The sequence below is a fragment of the Coniosporium apollinis genome, assembly GCF_000281105.1.
Source record: "Coniosporium apollinis CBS 100218 chromosome Unknown supercont1.25, whole genome shotgun sequence".
NCBI lineage: Eukaryota > Fungi > Ascomycota > Dothideomycetes > Coniosporium > Coniosporium apollinis.
In genome coordinates, this window is record NW_006913287.1 from 359,521 (window position 1) to 377,597 (window position 18,077).

General features: G+C 53.7%; 6 protein-coding genes and 1 non-coding gene across 7 annotated transcripts; 3 read left to right on the forward strand and 4 right to left on the reverse strand.

Moving 5' to 3' along the window:
- Positions 1-103: 103 nt before the first annotated feature.
- Positions 104-1,162, forward strand: W97_05406 (uncharacterized protein; the record flags this gene model as incomplete). Its single annotated transcript, XM_007783290.1, has 3 exons — positions 104-259; positions 315-851; positions 926-1,162. 3 exons carry the CDS (start codon positions 104-106, stop codon positions 1,160-1,162), a joined length of 930 nt encoding a protein of 309 aa, XP_007781480.1.
- A 1,946-nt stretch (positions 1,163-3,108) lies between these two features.
- W97_05407 (uncharacterized protein) lies at positions 3,109-3,873 on the forward strand (the record flags this gene model as incomplete). Its single annotated transcript, XM_007783291.1, has 6 exons — positions 3,109-3,242; positions 3,327-3,391; positions 3,450-3,528; positions 3,600-3,620; positions 3,726-3,767; positions 3,831-3,873. The coding sequence occupies 6 exons, from the start codon at positions 3,109-3,111 to the stop codon at positions 3,871-3,873; spliced, it is 384 nt and encodes a 127-aa protein (XP_007781481.1).
- Positions 3,874-6,099: 2,226 nt separating this feature from the next.
- Positions 6,100-7,877, reverse strand: W97_05408 (uncharacterized protein; the record flags this gene model as incomplete). Its single annotated transcript, XM_007783292.1, has 2 exons — positions 6,100-6,860; positions 7,535-7,877. The coding sequence occupies 2 exons, from the start codon at positions 7,875-7,877 to the stop codon at positions 6,100-6,102; spliced, it is 1,104 nt and encodes a 367-aa protein (XP_007781482.1).
- A 1,904-nt stretch (positions 7,878-9,781) lies between these two features.
- Positions 9,782-10,369, forward strand: W97_05409 (uncharacterized protein; the record flags this gene model as incomplete). Its single annotated transcript, XM_007783293.1, has 1 exon — positions 9,782-10,369. The coding sequence occupies one exon, from the start codon at positions 9,782-9,784 to the stop codon at positions 10,367-10,369; it is 588 nt and encodes a 195-aa protein (XP_007781483.1).
- A 1,605-nt stretch (positions 10,370-11,974) lies between these two features.
- Positions 11,975-12,071, reverse strand: W97_05410. Its single transcript has one exon. It is a non-coding gene; the product is annotated as a tRNA-Thr (tRNA).
- Positions 12,072-13,005: 934 nt separating this feature from the next.
- W97_05411 (uncharacterized protein) lies at positions 13,006-15,321 on the reverse strand (the record flags this gene model as incomplete). The annotated part of the gene is made up of 1 exon (XM_007783294.1): positions 13,006-15,321. The coding sequence occupies one exon, from the start codon at positions 15,319-15,321 to the stop codon at positions 13,006-13,008; it is 2,316 nt and encodes a 771-aa protein (XP_007781484.1).
- A 1,031-nt stretch (positions 15,322-16,352) lies between these two features.
- Positions 16,353-17,342, reverse strand: W97_05412 (uncharacterized protein; the record flags this gene model as incomplete). The annotated part of the gene is made up of 2 exons (XM_007783295.1): positions 16,353-16,843; positions 16,919-17,342. The coding sequence occupies 2 exons, from the start codon at positions 17,340-17,342 to the stop codon at positions 16,353-16,355; spliced, it is 915 nt and encodes a 304-aa protein (XP_007781485.1).
- Between the last annotated feature and the right edge of the window lie 735 nt (positions 17,343-18,077).

Here is an 18,077-nt window from a genome sequence, read left to right on the forward strand (position 1 = left end):
GACGCTGACTGCGGTACACTTGGCGTACTGTCAAACCCATCCACCACACATCGTTTCTCTCTGGTCTTGAGCCCAAAATCTATGTGGGAGTCTTTCAGTGAACATGCCGATCTCATCTCATAGTCATTCTGGGCAGTTCTGCGGCCATGCCAAAGATACTCTGGAAGAGGTGGTGAAGACCGCAATATCCCTTAGGATGGAGACGTTTGCAATGACGGAGCACATGCCGCGCGACGAGGAAGACCTGTACCCAGAAGAAGTGCGTAGTTGCTGCCATGTCCTGCTCAATGGTCGAGTCCTGACAGTCCGGTCAGGTCGAAATCGAGCAGACGGCTGCAGGTCTCGTCGATCTGATGGACCGCTACTACGCGGAAGCTGTCCGCTTGAGAGATCTGTATGCACCGCAGATTAAACTTCTCGTGGGGTTTGAGTCCGAGTGGATACGGCCGTCCTCCGCCGGACTTGTAGAGCGCCTCCTTCAGCAGTATCAGTTCGACTTATTCGTCGGCTCAATTCACCATTTACACACGATACCCATTGACTTCGACAAACCACGATATGAAGCCGCTCGGAAGATCTCCGGTGGAACAGACGAACGTGTGTTTGAAGATTATTTTGATGAACAATATGTCATGCTGCAGACCTTGAAGCCGCCTGTTGTAGGCCATTTCGACCTCATACGGTTGTTCAGCAATGACCCTAATCGAAGCTTCAAACTTATGAAAGGTGTATGGAGAAAGATTTTGCGCAATCTTGAACTTATAGCAGGTTACGGAGGCCTTGTGGAACTGAACTCGGCCGCCATTCGTAAAGGCATGAGCGAGCCGTATCCCAAAGTGGAGATCTGTGAGGTACGTACATCGGGGAGGCGGGAGTAGTTTCCGGATCTCTCCAGTTTACCTTACAGATCACTCATGTATCGTAGGAATTCCTGAGGTTAGGGGGTCGCTTCACCTTATCTGACGACAGCCACGGTGTGGAGCAAATCGGCCAGAACTACCATCGAGTGTTCGAAGCGATTACCAGAGTCGGCATTCAAGATATACACTACTTCGAACGAGGCAGCGAAAAGGCCGACGAGCGATTTGGGCATGTCAGAGTTCGCGGTCATAGCGTAGCTTCGCTTGCTAATCATCCTGGGTTTGCGGCTCCGCATCGATGAAGGGTCATCGGAACAAGAACTCTTGGAAGCTGCCGTCGTAGCGCTCTGCCGCCACAGCGCGCCTGACTCGTGGCAAAGCATAGTCCCTCTGGAAGACCCGAGGACGAAAAAAGTCTTCCTTTTTGCGGCACGATCCACTATTATCTAGACGAACATCCTCAAGATTTCTGTGACAGCATGTCAGGGCAGAGCTTGTGACCAGCGCCGCTGGTCGATTTTGCTCATTGGTGGCTTGTAAGATGGCATCACCTTCACCATTGCTAGTCGTAGCCGAGCCTGAGCATCTCGGAGTTGTTCCCTTACCGAATCTGTGGGCGTAAGGTGAGAGGTGCGGATAAACAAACCGCTTCCTAGTTGCGCATGGCATACTTGAACCACTGGACGGTACCTCTCATTTCGAACACGGTCTCCGCCTATTAGAATGTGTCATTATGTGTGGCTTGGCTATCGATGTTCTTGGTGGTTGCGAGGCCGTTAGATTCACCGTACACTCGTACGATAGTTCGACTCTGATGTTTTATCCTGCCTTCCACATGCGGCGGAGTCTCTCCGTTTAACGTCCCGCAGCAGTGTGATTGGATGTTGTATTCCTCAGTGCATGTGGAAACCATGCCAAATATCTTCAAAGCACTGGATCGTGCTTGAATCCTGACATCACGGCCGCGGCACTCGTATCTGGAATGTCATTCCTTGGAAGTGAACATGAATCTTGTATGGGAAGTCAAGTGACCTGAGACATGCGCGGCGTTGCAGCCCAACTCAAGTCCCAAGCTCGATCTCCGCGTGGACGTGGGGTCAAGATATCAGCTTCGGCACGCTTACAGGGCTACATGAGTGGACGTTCTCTACCAGGGCCCTTGCGGCGGCGGCTGAGATGGCTTTCACCGTTTCCCCAGCCGAGTTCCCTATCCTTACCTTTGACGGGTTACGAGCAATATCATGCTGTGTAATGTATGTATATCTAGGCGTTGAATCCTACCAATCGCGAACTGTCTCCCGCTGATAGCTGACGATCAAGTACCACACCTCTGAACTAGCACTAGAGTTTACCTGGCCGTAGGAGTCGATGTCAATGTCACAGCAACCTTGAAACTTGGCGATATCACATTTTAGGTTCGTCGGCACCCGATCCCGCTCTGGCTGACAGATCCATTTCCGCACGTGGCCTCACCTGACCTCCAGCAGCCGCGCCCCCCGTGATAGGGATGCTGCAGGAGCGGGCTGGTAGCCCCCCCGGCTAGTCTCGTACTTTTTTGGCGGATGATGCGTATAGAAAGTACTAAACTAATCGGAACGCTCCCAGTGTGCTCATGCAGCACCCTTGTATGAAACGCCAACGCAGGGACACGCCCACGCCTGTGCTTTGGATATCAGGCCCAGGCCACTAAATTCCCCGGTGTGGTGGCGCTAGGATTAGTGGCGGATGCGCTACGTCGATCCGATTTGGCCGCTCCTCAGGCGGTCCTACTGCCGCTTGGCTGCTCCCTAGCTTTGCTAGAGCATCTGACGGGAGAGCCGGGAGATGGTGACAAGATAGGGCGATGGTTGGTGGCCCAAGCAGCCCTGGAGAAATGAGGAGACTGCTAGCTGTCCCACCGTTTTTCGGCCCACAGGATCGGGGGCACCTAGTGAGCAGCCACACTCCTAATGACTACAATCGCCCTTGCTAGACAAGCAGCAACCAAGATGAACCGTTAGCACATCCGAGTAGCTCTTTCCGCCCTTTGCGCTGGCGGGAACTAGGTCCCTCGGTCCTTGTCTTGACGCAACAGAGCCTCCCGGGGGACGGTGGTTTAAACGTCCCGTAACCCGTTCTCTCTCTATAAACCCGCTACACATTTCACTTCGTCCTTCGAATAAAAGAGTGAACCGCAGCAGAAGGCTGAAACAAGAGCAATAGTGTAGCAACTTCACTCGCCGCATCAGCTTCGTCAAACGTCAGAACAATGGGCGTCTTCAAGAGAGTTATCCTGAAAGGCAACGGCGTCGACAGGCCGGAGAAGGGCGACTCGGTGACCATGGAGTACACCGGCTGGCTTTACGACGAGAACCAAGCCAACAATGGCTACAAGGGCACGCAGTAAGTTCTCGAGGACCATAACGCGATCCAGTAGCCTCTCAGGTCGTCGTCAGCAAAGCTGGACCGTTAACTGACCTGTCTCAGGTTTGACTCTTCAATCGGCCGTGGAGACTTCGTGACCGAGATTGGGCAAGGGCGTGTCATCAAGGGTCAGTGTCCGTTCTCTATACTTGCTGTGTGCCTCACTAACATGCCTTCGTGGTTCAGGCTGGGATGACGGCATCATCGGTGCAGGCAACACGGAAGGCATGACGCTTGGCGAAAAGGCGACCTTGATCATTACCAGGTGCGGGATCTCTCTACCATATTGTGTTTTCGTCTCGTAGAGTAAAACATTTGACGCTAACACGCTCACAGCGATTACGGCTACGGCAGCCGGTGAGTACTCATCATCTCCCCGGTTCTAACATCTTCGCGGCATGAACAGAGACCCGGGCTGCCCATGGACGGTGTGACCAGTACTAACACGCCGTTTGTAAACAGTGGATTCCCAGGCCACATCCCTCCCAATGCGAGCTTAGTGTTGTGAGTGTCCAGCCATCCACCGACGTCGTAAATCACTTGGATCATTCAATTAATCCGCTACAGCGATGTCGAGCTCAAGGCCATCAACGGCAAAAAAGCATCGTAAACCGGCATTCGACCGAGTGCGTATCAGTCTGTCACAAGTTCGCCAGTGGACTGACGGTGATCATTTCGTCAATTCTTTCTGGAAGCAGGAGCCATGCATACCATAATTATGGCTTCTTGTATCCTGCTGAGGGCCTACAATTCAATTGGCCTCATAGTCCTGCATCTCTCTGCTTCATCTTTCCGTAGGACTTCGACGGCGTTCTCATTTCAAATATTAAGCAAGAACTGAAGACTGTGAGAAGGAACACGCAGCAATGCGGAGGCCGGGTCTCGGTAACAGCGTTGGACTGAGGGTTTTACGGTTGTTTTCCAGGGGTATTACAAGGGTTTGTTCTCTCTACATACACAGGGTAGTTTCTCAAATTTCTGTCTTTCCGAAAACAACCAAGACTTCATACGGTCACATACCTGACGTCCGTGCCAACGGCCGTCAAATGCATTAGACCACACAATCCGCATATTCCTCGAGAAGGCTTGAACTGCCCGCAGTGCATCAGTGAACCGCCAAGACGAGTTGGACGTGTCTTCCTTGTGCAGCCTGAAACGCGCGAGGCGCTTCCAACGCTGATTCCAAAACCCGACTCCTTCCTTCCCGCCCGGGCCGATCCCCTCAGCCAAAACGCTCTACTCGCATCGCAGAAGCACGTTCGCCCGACTTTCTGAAGTCAAAACTTCAACGCTCTGAACATTCCATCAAACTGAGACGTGGCGCCAACGCTCTTCTTACATGCGCCGCAGCCGCGTCACGGGGTCTGCAATACGCTTCCCGTCTCACACCTCAGCAGTCGCCCCCAAGGCGCTCTTCCGAGCAGCCGATCACAGCGCCTGCCGAACGGTCTGACCGTTGTGAGTGCAGGGGCGCTTGTCGCGTCTTTGATGCACCCTGCAGCCGCAGCAGGCTGTCACAAGTGGCAGCGCCATGCATATATGCCTAGGGCTGCATTATCACTGCTTGTAAAGCTTTAGCCCATCCTTTGCGATTTACCCTTGTGGAAGGAGGCCAAGATCCACGACTCCAATCAGCAGCGCCTTTCCACATGAAGGGCTATCAAAGACGGCAGAGAGAGGCACAGCGAGCAATGCACGAATCGCGCGGTGGCAATGCACCTCATCTTGGCAAATCAGACAAAACAAACGCAACCTCTACAAACGTCTGACGGCGTTCCCGACGGGAATTATCACAAAAAAGCAACAAGACACCTTCTTAACGCCGGGGAACACGCCAGGAATTAGATTAATGGCCCCCGGATCACAGCTAGCAAACCTTAAAAACGGCGCTGCGTGGCGAGGATCGGACGAGAATCAAGCCTAACAACCTCCATCCGGCCCACCGAGCCTTGGAAATCAAACCACAGATGCAGCGACTTCTGCGCTCGGAACCCTTTCGCTGGGACTGCCTTACGAGGCGGGGCTCCAAAAGTCATGCTCGATCTTTTCACTGGTTTTTGGCGCAGAGACCCAGCATAACTTTTGGAGCCCCGCCTCGTTACCAAAGTCCAATCACGTGTGCTGCGAGCTGTGAACGTCACACTGTGGATTACGCCACCATTGAGGAGTGTTCACTCACGTGTTGCGAACAGGTGAGCGGCGGGAGCGACCAACGATGGACGTCGGGGATCGCGACACTGCTGCGTGCTTCGTGTGGAGCGCAAGTCATGTGAATCTGGCTTGGGGGATTGTGGACAGACACCTCTGAAGCATGCATGGAAAAGGCATCCACTCCTTTCCGCTTGAGTTGTCCGTTGTTTCCGCGGTCCGGTGTAAAACTTCAATCTCGCTAAACCGACGGCGTTGATGCCACACATGTGGAAGACTTGAGGCCCAGCGTAGTGGGATCTTACATCCATCTTGGGAACGCGTCGTTACACCTGCAACGACGCACAGCAGCATCAGTAGCCGTGGCCGCTGTTTCTGGGTCGACACCAAACGTGCTGTTCAACAACCGGTCCATGCGTTTGGCACGCTTAGAGGTACCAGAGGATACCGATGGGAAGTCGATTGTAGCACGACGACATACCCCCGGGTTTTGAGCACTTAAACCGGAAACCTCTAAGAACGGCGTAACTCGACTGGAATGAGAAACGGGCAGCTCTTGCCCAGTACCATAGCCACGGACCCAGCAACGCGGAGCGTGCACCAAATCCGCTAGAACATCCGGCTATCCCTCTCGGTTCTATCCCTCCTAACAAGCAGCAACTCACTCCCTGTGTGCCCCCGCATCTCCTTACCCGCTGACCTCCTCCCCACTCCCTTGTCCCTTCCACTCCTTTCCCAGGATCCTCTCCACAGCCCCATCGCTCCACGCCCACAGCTCCCCCGCCAACCGCCCATCTTCTGCCACGGTACTCGTACTTTCTTCCCTCGCCACCGGCACATAATACGCGCCTCCCCGTCCCCTCTTCTCGACCCCAGGCGCCGCGGCAAGAAACACCGCCGTCGCAGCCGCTTCTTCAACCGACTGCCCTATCAAGCCGAAACCCCTCTTGACGAGCCCACCAACGACGGGGCCCAGGAGCGAAGACCATGCGTCCATGGCCTCGGTAGCGACGTTGCCGGGGAAGAAGGCGTTTGCGTAAACGGGCCCTAGGGAGATGCGCTCGTTGCCGTGGACGGAGCTGGGGTCGGTGACGGCGTCGGCGGTGGCCTCAAGCCGCCGCGCGAGCTCGCGCGTGAAGAGGATGTTGGCGAGTTTGCTGCGCGCGTAGCGCAAGACGCCCTCCAAGGCACCGGCACCGGGAAACCGCGACCTGCTCGGGTCGGCCGGCGGAGCGGTAAGAAGATTGAAGTCGAGGCCGCGGCAGAGGAGATGTAAGGATGAGGAGGAGGTGACGATGCGGGACGAGGACGTGTTGTGCGTGCGAGGCGTGGCGCGGAGAAGGGGGAGAAGGAGGTTTGTGAGGACGAAGTGGCCGAGGTGGTTTGTAGCGAAGGTTGGGTCGAGAGTGGGAGAGGAGAGAGGGCGAGATGGGGTGGAGATGGGGAGGGCTGGCGGGTGGTGTTAGTCCGTTGGTAAGAGTATGGGAAGAGTCCCTGATTTCGGGATGTAGTGCACGAAGAGAAAGGGCAGGGTAGAAGGATTGTGAAGACTAGAATCGAAAGTCATAGAGCTGAGGTGATGGTAGCCGCCCATAAGAGTAATCGATAATTCCCGCTGCCGCAGTAGAGGACTTCCCTTGGGCTCACAAAGCCCAAGCACAATCCTTATACGGGACTCGCAGCATGTCTGACGGAGGCTAAGCAGAGAGAGACACCTGCCGGGAGGTCTCTTTACACGGTAGGTCGACTTTTGTGGATAACCTTGCAATGGCTCGTGCATCAGAACCGCCGCCTCTCTCTGGAGAGCACTCCAATCCAGCGCAGGGCACTGAAGCGGTACACTCCCGTATTCTTTGTATGATATCAACACGGTAGTTAACACGAGAAGCCAAGGATCAGATCGGAAATCTGGGGCAACCACAAAAGCGAAGGTCGCTTAACGATCTGACATTGGAAGCATGATGATCTTTCAGATACGTAGGAAGTCTAGGCACCAGGCATCCCGCAGTATACAGTGGTGGCACTTAATGGGAGAATGATTGCGTCTTAACTATTTCGAAAGCGACTCGAATGACAACGACTAGTGGTGGAAAAGGAGAAGACGTCCGGCACGCTATACCTACCGGCGTTGTTGATGAGGATATCAAGGCGCTCGAGCTTCCCCAGAAGCTCATCAGCCGCCTTCTTGACGTTCCAGAGATCCCCGAGGTCACATTCCACAAACTCAGTCCGCTCCTCCACATCTGCAGTGCGCAAGCCATGTTTCTGAAGCCACTCCTTTTTAGCTTCCTCGTAGCGGCCTTCCGTCCTTGCAAGGATGTAAACCTTGGAGATGCCGTGGAGGAGTAGTTGCGCAACGACCTCTCTCCCAATACCCGCTTGGCCGCCAGTGATGACGCATACTTTTCCTGATAGATCAGGTGTGTCTGCCAGATCGAAGCCCCTGTAAGTGAGGAAACCGCTCATGCGAAGTAGTGTGAGAGGATTGAGAGAAGGCAAATGCGCTAATGGATTCGGTGGCAGAGGAAGAAGAGACATTTCTTAGTGGCAGCTGCTCTCGTATGTCATGTGCTGTTGTCGTCTGGTGTGGTTACAGGTTCACTTGCAAGCACGTGTCGGTGGAATGCCGGGATGCCAGGATGCCGGGGTGCCGGGATGCCGGGAGTGCGGTTCAAGGGTGATGGACGACGTCAGCACAGATTTCCAACGGGAGTGCCGAGTCAAACGTTCACCCGCGCCGGCCTCGACCGCACAGCGTTTCAGCAGTCTTTGCCGGCTTCACTTCCCCAGCCAACGTTGCGCGCGCGCAAATCCACGTAGGTACAAGCATGTAGCCGGGTACCATGTTCATGGCGCTGCCGAGTCGCAGCTGCGGTGCCACTCCGTAGGCTGTCACCCAACCTGACACGCCACGACGGTCAAAGCATGACAGCGATGCGACAGGGCAGAACGTGACTGAGTCGGGCGCCCTTCTGTCCCGTATCCAACACCGTCTAGAACAGCTGGCGGCATGTCACTTTCTACTAATGAGACATCTCGACCTGGGTTCATTCTGCGTCGTCATCAGGCCGGTCGCTGCGCCGGACCGACTGGTTTTGCGCGATTCGAGCTCGGCATCTAGGTTTTGCACCCGTCGCATTTTCGAAGTCGCTCTCCAGTCTTCCACGCCTGAGGATGGATCTGCGTAGGAGATTACTTGTGGGGCCGTCGACAACTTGACTGGTGCGATTTCAGCCCTAGCGGCAGCCACGAGGCCGCGCGGCGCAGGGGCAGGGCAGAGCAGGAACAGGAACGTGCTGCACGGCATTCGCAGGCTGTTTCCGTTATCGATACCTCCCGAGTTCCCTCCCTCCCATCGCGCCCATCCCCAACCTCCTCGTTTTTCCACGGCTGCGCCAACGTTGAGCCAGCACTGCCCGGCTGTGCGGGGGTGGACGCTGTCGCGGCCGGGAGAAGTTCAGGAACCCGCGCAGCGCTCGCCGGCACGACGGAAGACAGCCTCTGCTTTGCGTTGTGAGACATGATGTGGACGCTAACGCGCCAACACGCATATCCCCCTCGCTCCTCTTCCTGCCTCATCATCACAGACTGAGGACTCCGGCGGGAGTTTGGGGGCGGCGCTGCTCTAGCTCCTGCGGTGTTGCCCTAAGGAAGAACATGGGAAAGAATAAGCAACCCCCGTCAAGATCTGCAATGTTGTCCCGCTTCATTCGCGCCGTCGGCGCTGGTGAATGCTGTGGAGCGCAAGAATTCTCTTCAGGAAATTCCTTCGGTAAATCTCTTCAACTGTGGTCCTCAACCAACAAGATCCTTAGTGGTGGAGATGTCTGAAGTTCAAACAATCCTGGGCGCTTGCCGAGGCAGCTGTCAAGTGTCAAAGTCTTACTCGAGCCCTGTCGCCCACAGCCTGGCTAGTCGTTCAGGAACAGCGGCGTTTCTATTGGGCCACGATGCCTCCACGCCGAAACTCTCTTCCATGCATCTGGCTGCTGATTCACCCGGCTTTTCGAGCCACAGCGTCTCTGCCGATGAGACGGATCGTCCGCTAGTAACGGCCACTCGTCGTTGGGACGGGATGATAGTTGGTGGCTTCGACTACGTGCTTCCGTAGACCAGGCGTGCAGCCAGAGTCAGTATCTATTTAACCCCCCCACCTCTTCCTCCGGTGTCCTCTACACACGCCGCACGTCAACCGTCCTTTTTGTCAATCAAGCTGGGTCTTGTCTACACTCTCTTTCGCTGTCTAGCCTCACTCCTTTGAGCTTCACAGCACACATTCATTCCGCTGCTATCAATCAGCACTGCCGCAAGATCCTCTTCGCACTCATTATCAACCGCGCAATCACCGCAACAAAAACCACCTCATCAATATGCAGTTCACTACCGTTGTCGTCGCGGCTCTTGCTGCTGTCGTTCCTTTCGTCCAGGCCGGTCCTCAGGCCCACCTCAACAACATGTGTGACTTCGACGTATACCTCTGGTCCGTCAGCGCCGACGGCTCCTCTGACATGCACACTCTCAAGGCCAACGGTGGCACGTACAGCGAGGACTATCAGGTCCCGAGCCAGGGCGGCGTCTCGCTCAAGCTTTCCAACAAGACCCAGTTGGGCGCGGCCGCTGGAATCACCCAGTTCGAGTATACCTTGACCGACTGGATCTGGTACGACATCTCCAACGTCGACTGCCAGACCACCGACTGCCCCTTCCAGCCGTATGGCCTGTACATGGAGTCTGGCAAGGGCTGCCCTACCGCCACCTGCCACGCTGGCGATTTGACCTGCAAGGAAGCATACACGCTCTACAACGACGACTGGGCCACCAAAGCCTGCACCACCGACCAGGACATCACGCTCCACCTCTGCTCCGAGTCGGCGCCCGAGAAGCGCGAGGTCTTTGGCGTTCCGTCTAAGCGCTGGGCACATGGCAAACCCCATGGCCACCCGCACTGGCGCCACTAGATATGCTGCACGCCAACCAACTATCCGGGAAGACCATCGCGTCGACGCGATCGTTACAACCAAACACATCTTTACTTCGCGTTCATTCTTACTGTTGGGGGGTCGTCAGCTCTTGCAGCTTTGGTGTTTTGGTGGAGGGGAGGTCGTCGGACAACGAAGTCACATGATCAACCGGGGTGTTGCACATTGGGTGCTCGGGCTTTCTTTTCCATGGCAAAGACAGCGACGCTGGTTCTTCTCGTCGCGCGCCAATGAATCACGTCAATTAGTCATGTCAATAGATTCATGTGGATAGGCTTTATGGATGGGGGAACGGGCGCTCACGACGACACGACACGAACTCTATGCGGTAGATATCCTTTCGGCTTGGATGTGAAAACTTGTATGTAGCACATGGTGGTCGCTTGATTGCGCGAGCAACGACCATCGTTTTGGTGTTTCGTATTTGATACCTCCTTCAGTTGAGACGTGTCTTATGTACCACTTGTGATATCGGTGCGCGACAGCGGTCCGATTGCTTGAGTCTCCCTCACGAAAACTATCCGGGGACCTTGCGATCATGCACGACGCGCAATGAGTTTGAGCTGAATCGAGTCGCTTAATGCTTTATTCCGGCTGTGCACACCATGGACGATGAACAACGTTGGCTTTCACGAAGGTGTACTCAGACCTCGTAGTTCTAACAAACGAATGCGATCCCGCCCCGAGACGAAAAGCCGGTCGTAAACTTCTTGCCCGATGCATCCACGCTTCCAACGTACTGGATGCCATGTCTGTGTTGGCGCAAGGCGAACATGTCACGCCATTCGGGACGGGATTCGCAGTGATGGAACTTATCTATTCATCCACCCAAGCATTCAGGTAGCATGTAGAAGCATTGCCCATCTTCACAGAGGCGTTTCGTGGAAATACGAAATGCCTTCAGTGACGATGCGAGCCGCTGTAGAAACCGGGCTCCTCGTGTTGCACTGAATACTGGTGATGATTTGTAGCGCAATCTGCTAGAGAAACGGAAAGTCCTTCCTTGCCATAGTGCATGTTTCCCAAAGCGAGACAACACAGTCACGTAAGAATTGATACCTGACCTAGAAAGTGTCCGCATAACGCAGCGGTCCAGCCAAATACACAGCGTTGGTTTAACACTGAGGCAGTTGTAGGATGATGACTGTAGGAAAGCAGAGTTAAATTCCTGACACCATAAGTTGCTCGAGGCTGATGCTGGTATTAAGAGCTTGCCCTATCAGTTATACCATTTGGTGTGCAGCTTTGCGTTCGCGTCACATATCTCCGCTTGTTGGTAACGAACAATTTCAGTACAGGCAGGCTGCCCATGTATATGATTCAGTCAGAATCGAGTGCATGGTGATCTGAACGTACATGAGTCTCATCACGTGGGACCTTAGAAGCTGGTGTTTCCGCCCGTGCGCGATTCGGAACATCGTCGGCCCGGACTTTGCGCAGGCTCTGTGTTCGGCATCAGTGGATTCCGAGAGCCTTCGAAGGCTCAAAACAACACCAAAAAGCGACAGAACGTTCTGCAAAGCTCTGGATGACGTCTCTTACTCCGTTGCTCCATCAAAAGAAGTCCAAAAGGCCAAAAAGATCTGCCCACGCTCGGAATCGAACCGAGGATCTTGTCATAAAAGTCAAGTGATTAATCACGTGATACGAGTGACACGCAGTACCACTATGCCACGCGGGCGAATTGATATCAAGTTTATGGTTGTTCGATATATAAATCGCAAATACTGTGCTACGATCGATCTAATCCCGGAGCTGTGCAGTCGCTAAGATCAGGGTTTGGAATACTCATATCAATAACTATGATATGCTCATACCGCCAAGTGGTGTAGGGCGGGAACTTCTTGAGCAGCGAGAGCTACCAAGATACTGAACCGAGCAAGAGCTAATAGAATATGCGCCTTTTGCGATCTGCTTATGTACTAAATGCACAAGATATCAAAGATTGATGATGTATGAGGCCTACACGGCTGAAGTGCAAGCTGCTCAGTCTCGATGAATGCGCGCTACCGTGATTGTAATGCGCCTTGCTCATTCAGGTAGTGAATATATTGATCTATTCATGTTGTTTCGCATCTCAGGTGAGCTCTTTGACTCGTCGACGTCCAGTTGCACCCCCAATCACCGGTCTGAGCAGAACCTTTCATGTTCCCATCAACCCATTCAACTCCTGAAAACACTATTCGCCTCCCGCCTCCATGATATTATTTTATACGGGCATCTGATGCAGATACAGACATCTATCACAAGCTTGGTGAAGGACTTCGTGTACTGCAATTCCAACGACTGATGTTAAGACATGTATTTACGAACCCTCCTTGGATTGCTTTCAGTGATCAGAGAATTGATCATCAACTTGCCCAAGGGCCTTATTAGTTGATCATGCAGAGCCTCAAACGCTTCTCATCGACGCCGGGACATGTCTACCCCTCTCTGATTCACTCTGACCATGAACTTGTAGTCCATCATATCCAGAATATCTGAGGTGCGATGTGTAAGATCAGACTGGTGCATGGTTATAACATTGGCTAATTGCACCTTTAAGCTAATGACCGTCGTTACAGGAGGCACCGTAACCGTTCTTTTCCAAATCTTCCATTCCTCTCTGTTCATTCTCATTGCTCAAACATCCCCTCCCCGTCCAGCTCCAAATCCCTGCAAGGCGAAAGCACCGGACTAACCGCAATCTTCGGCCTGCTCTTGAACACACTCGCATACTCCGCATCCTGCTCAAACAGACTTTGCTTAGGCGTGACATCCCTCTTTTCGTCTTGATCATTGGTAAAGTCAGCGCTATTCGGCTTTCTCGGCGTCTCAAACTGGTTGACAGGAAACAGCGACTGTCTGCTCTCCCGCTTACTTTCTCTTCGCTGGTGCCGAGAGCGTGAGTGGGCAGGGAGATGCGCCATGGATTGGCGCGTCCTTTCCAGCAGGTTTGCGTGCGGATCGAGGTGGTCAGAGGGAGTTGGTGTGGTTGCTTCGATAATGGGCGAGGGGACTCCAGTCTCCTCCAGGGCAACTGCGGGAACTCCGACGGCGGTCGAATGGGCGATTGACATGCGGGCACGGTCGCTGAGCGATGGGCGGGGTCGCTTTACGGGTGATGGTGTGGCTTGAACAACGGAAGAGAGAATTTGTTCCGCAAGGCGCTCCTGCTCGGTGACTTGAGGGGATAGCGGTGGGCTTGGACGCGATGAATTCAATAGCTGCTGTATAACTTGGGCTTGCCGGCCCGGCTGCTCGCTCTTCGTGGGAGAAACTTCGACAACACCGTCGGATGCTTCATCCTCCGAAACCGGCCCCGATTGGACAAGCGTGGTCTCCGAGCCGAGCGGCGTGATCGTGGAAGGAGGAAAGTAAGGGATGGCTGTTAGAGCCGGGGGCTTCTCGGATAGCGCAAACACATCTTTCAAAAGTTCGTCAGTCGAAGAAGGAGATGTGATTGACGGCGAAGTCATAGACGAAGACACCACTGTCGGAGATGTGACGTGTGGGAAGGTCACAGAAGGCTTCAGCTTGAACTCTTTCAGCCCCGATCCGCATAGGATGCTTCGAGGACGAGAGCGGGTTCCGTTAGTCCTTATCGGAGACTTTGGCTGTTCAGCCTGCGTAATCGGTTGTGGCCGACGTCTGGAGTAACCCGCTTTAGCCAGGCCCTCCTTCATCCTTGCAACGATAGTCTCGTACTTGATTGCTGGGTCTGAAGCGCGAGACGTAGGTAAAGGTTGCCCATTGCTTGACGACTTGATTGTAGATCCAATATGCAGATGCTGATGGGCCTCAAATCCGAAGCTGACATCTGATACATGCCTAGCCGCCCTCGAGCCCGATCTTGTGATGGTAGCTTGCGCATTGTGCCGGCTGATCTGGGCGTGGAATACTCTCCATTTCAACAACCTTTCATGCTGAATGTTGGCGCGTGACTCAAGCTCCTGCAGCAACCCTCTCTGCTCTTTTGGATTCTCCAGAGCATGCCCTTGCTTGATTCCAGCGCAGACATCATTGAATCGGCTCTCGAACAGGGTGTCTCCCGATTGCGTGCTCTCTCCGTGAAGCAGAGTATTAACCCACTTCGGGTTTCCGAGCCAGTTCTCGCGCAGCTGCTTCTTTATGTTTACGCTATCGATGTGCTGGGCTGCCGGTCGAGCAGAGCCCGTACATCGCTCATTCCTCTGCAATATCTCGTCCTTCTTCGATTCCAGCAGCTGTTGGAGCTCCGAGTAACGAGCTCTCCTCTCTCGCTTTTTCTGCAGCACAGCCGTAAGCGCCGCCTTATGGGCAACAGCAAGCGGCAGCAACGACTTCTGTTCCTCCGCGCTGAGCTTAGTCGTAGTAGCAATCCGCCGAGCAATCGGTTCGTTTTTCGGCTTCCGCTTGGTCGAGGAAGCTACCTTGATTATGACGGCGTATGAGAATACCATCAGCACCTCGGCCAGTTTGTCTCCCTTACAATCATCCATCATAGTCTTGCGGAGTAAAGTCTCCCTGCCTAGCACGCCGTTCTTCTTGAGCTCGTTCAGACATCGGTATAGAGCCGCGCGCAGGTTGAGTGATTGGAGAGGCTCGAGGGGTGGGAAAAACGGCTGGAGCTTCTGCAGATAGGATCTCGTTAGCTTGACGGATTGCGTGGTGGGTGTACTGAAGGATCTCACATCCCGTGCCTCTACCGGATCCCACAGCTCGAACAGACGGTAGAGCGCCCATTCGAGGCAGCGGATCCGGGTTTTCTGATTCTGCTGAGCGTCTTTTGTCGAGAAAGTCTGCTCAGTGATGCCAGGCCAGTCAGATCGGCGGTCCAAGTCTAGCAGGCGGAGATTGGTTACGAAGATGGCGATATCTGAAGGCCGTGGTGCCGCGTTGGATGGCTTTGGACCTGGCTTGATGACCGACAAGGCAGATGCGGAGCTGGTCGCTGAAGCAGGACGTGACATCTTCGACTGTCCAGCGGAGGTCCAAATGCAGCTGGGGGCTTCACTTGAGACATCGATGCAGGTAGGGACTAGACAGCAGAGCGAGTGCACTGACCGCCTGGTGTTGGTACTCTCCCGGCCGGAAAGTAACTAAATCACGTGCCGTAGCCTGTGCTCCATCACTAAACCACGCGGTGAGGGTATATAATCGCCGCATTCATTGATTATAGACAAGGTATGCCCGTTTTATACTAAAACGGTTTTGAGAATTCTTAGAAAGTACATCTTCTATATCTCTAATGCTCCTTGTATATCATGAAATCTTTGAGTTTACAATCTTATTAGTGGCTCTACTATAAAGACCGTAAAGCTATCTTTAGAGACATTATCGCTATTACGATGAGCGCGGGATTTCAGATACCTAAAACCTTTAAAAAAGCTATAGAGTAATAGGACGAGGCCGGCTTGAAATTTCTGGTCAGGCTTCAAATTTTGCGACTTCCGCAATCTAACTCATGCTACTAGCTCCTCTGAGTCCTTTTGGGCGCCAATTCAGTCTTCCAGTTGACAATATTTCGCTGCAGCGAAAGCGAGTAGAAAGAGATCGTATCAACTAATAGTTGCGTGGAGCACACTTCTGTACCCAGAGGGACGAATCGGTTCCTCCGCGGTTTCTTTTTCCAAATATGGAGGCTAGGGCCCAAAAATGGGCTCCCTCTAACTAATTATGGTATTAAACCCCACAGAACCTTAATTAGAGGAATCGAGGAGTCGGGCTTCACGCTTGAGAAGTGACTAATCTTGGTTTTAAGGGAATAAATTGAGCCGCAACTTAGCCCCTCATTTTGTCAAGCTTGACACATCGATTGAAGGTTATTGGCCTATCTTAGAAGGAGAAGGAGGAAAGGAGAGGGGGAGGCCGCTAAGAAGAACGAGTGTTACACGAAATCATTGATTGTAAACGTTGCCTCTGTTAAACATGCCCAGCCATCGACTCGGCATCAGTGTCAACTATTTCTCAGTTAAAGCCCCTGTTGATAACGTCACCAAGCTCACTCCGCGGGCTCATACGGCGGTGGGCTCTGAGTGAAAAAGGACGCCCAGTTATTGCCACTCGGATCTGCCGCGCACTTGCGACTAATCCAAGCGTCCAGCGACATCCAAGCATAGCTATCGGCATTAATCTCTGTAACGGCGGGGTTGTCGTCCTGCTCCGGGTCAAGGAGGCCATGCACACGCGGGGGATCATATGCCGGCTCGCCGTCTGCGTTCTTCACGTCTTGAATCTGTTGTGCCAAGGACGTCTCAGGGCCAACGGAGCTGTAGTGCGTCATTTCGTGTAGCGCGATGCGCGAGAAGGAGTCCATCTTTGTGCTAGGGAAGGGGTCCAAGGAAGCGCAGTCGACGTCGCCGGCGCTTCCACGAGTCCACGAGGGGTCGCAGAAATGGATCTTCTCGCGGCTGTCGAGTTGGTCGGTGAGTGTGTAGGCTAGGGTGCCCTCGTCGGTGCAGTCGGCCTCATCTGGGTCGTTCGCGGCAAAGTCTGCGTAACGGATTAGCGGAGATTACAAAAAAGAAACAAAAGGAGAGGAAGCTACAAAGCGGATGTGGAGCTCACCAAGGTTATCTACAACAAACGTCCCGACGACAGTCCCAATCGCTCCGTCGGTACTGCTCGTACCTGCGATTAGGCCTAAGACATCCTTGACATGGGTCTGGAAGTCGTCTTCCTCATCGCTTTCCGGGAAATAGCGCTTATAGGGCGCAAGGACGTCCCGAGCCGAGGCTCGGCCATAGCTGGAGATGGCGCGCATCTCGCCACTGCAGATGACATCGTGAAGTTTCTGGAGATGGGCCTTATCGGTGTCATCGTCCGGGTTGAAATTGAGGTACTGCCACTCGTGGCCGCAAGCATCGCCAAGCGGGTAGGCAGAAGGCGCGGGTGGGTCGCGGCGGAGGACTCGAGACGGGTTGTTGAGGACTGGGCTGGCGCGAGCCACTGCTACGACAAGCGCAAGGGTGAGGACTTTCGACAAAGACATTGTTGGAGAAGGTGTATCATTGCTACTCGGATTATTTGATAGAATTGTGAGGAGAGCGAGAGGAGTGCTTCTGTCGACCTGAAGGTGGCCATTGACTTCTTATTCGTAATGTTTCTGTCTTGCAGGTCCTCTCAACAACAAGGAAGAGACGAAAACCTATTCCTTGTCCTCCATTGCCTTGACTGCGATCCTGCGGAGGAACGACGAATGACAACACAACCAATCCTCAAAGTGAATCCGCGGAGGCTGTGAATTCTGCCTCGTGTTGGAGCATCGTAAGGTCAGCATTGCCAGCTGTAAAACCTGGGGCTGTAGACATGATCTAGAGTGGGGATATAGGCCAAGCTACTGCCCATGCCCATTCGTCGAGGCCGAGAGAGTTGTTTTAGGAGCAGTAGATGGTGTCGTTGTTGTCTCCTGTAAACCTATGGCGGCCCATCCGAGGGCAGTGCCTCCTTGTATGTGCCGAAGATAGATTGCGCAGTAGGTTTCAGCCTTATTCAAAAAAGACATCGATATGCAAGTGCAGGGCGGGTCATATCTGCTTGACCGGTCGAAATAAGCCTCGCTTGACAAGACCTACTACTGCCGCCTTTTGCAATGTCAATGCTAGGCTAGCAAGGGCAAGCCCTGTAGCCTCCCTGCCGTTGATGTCATATCTGGTGAGCCTTGGCATGGTGTCTTATCGCTAGACTGCTCCCGAACGCGCTCCCGCACGCCGAATAGCCTCATCTA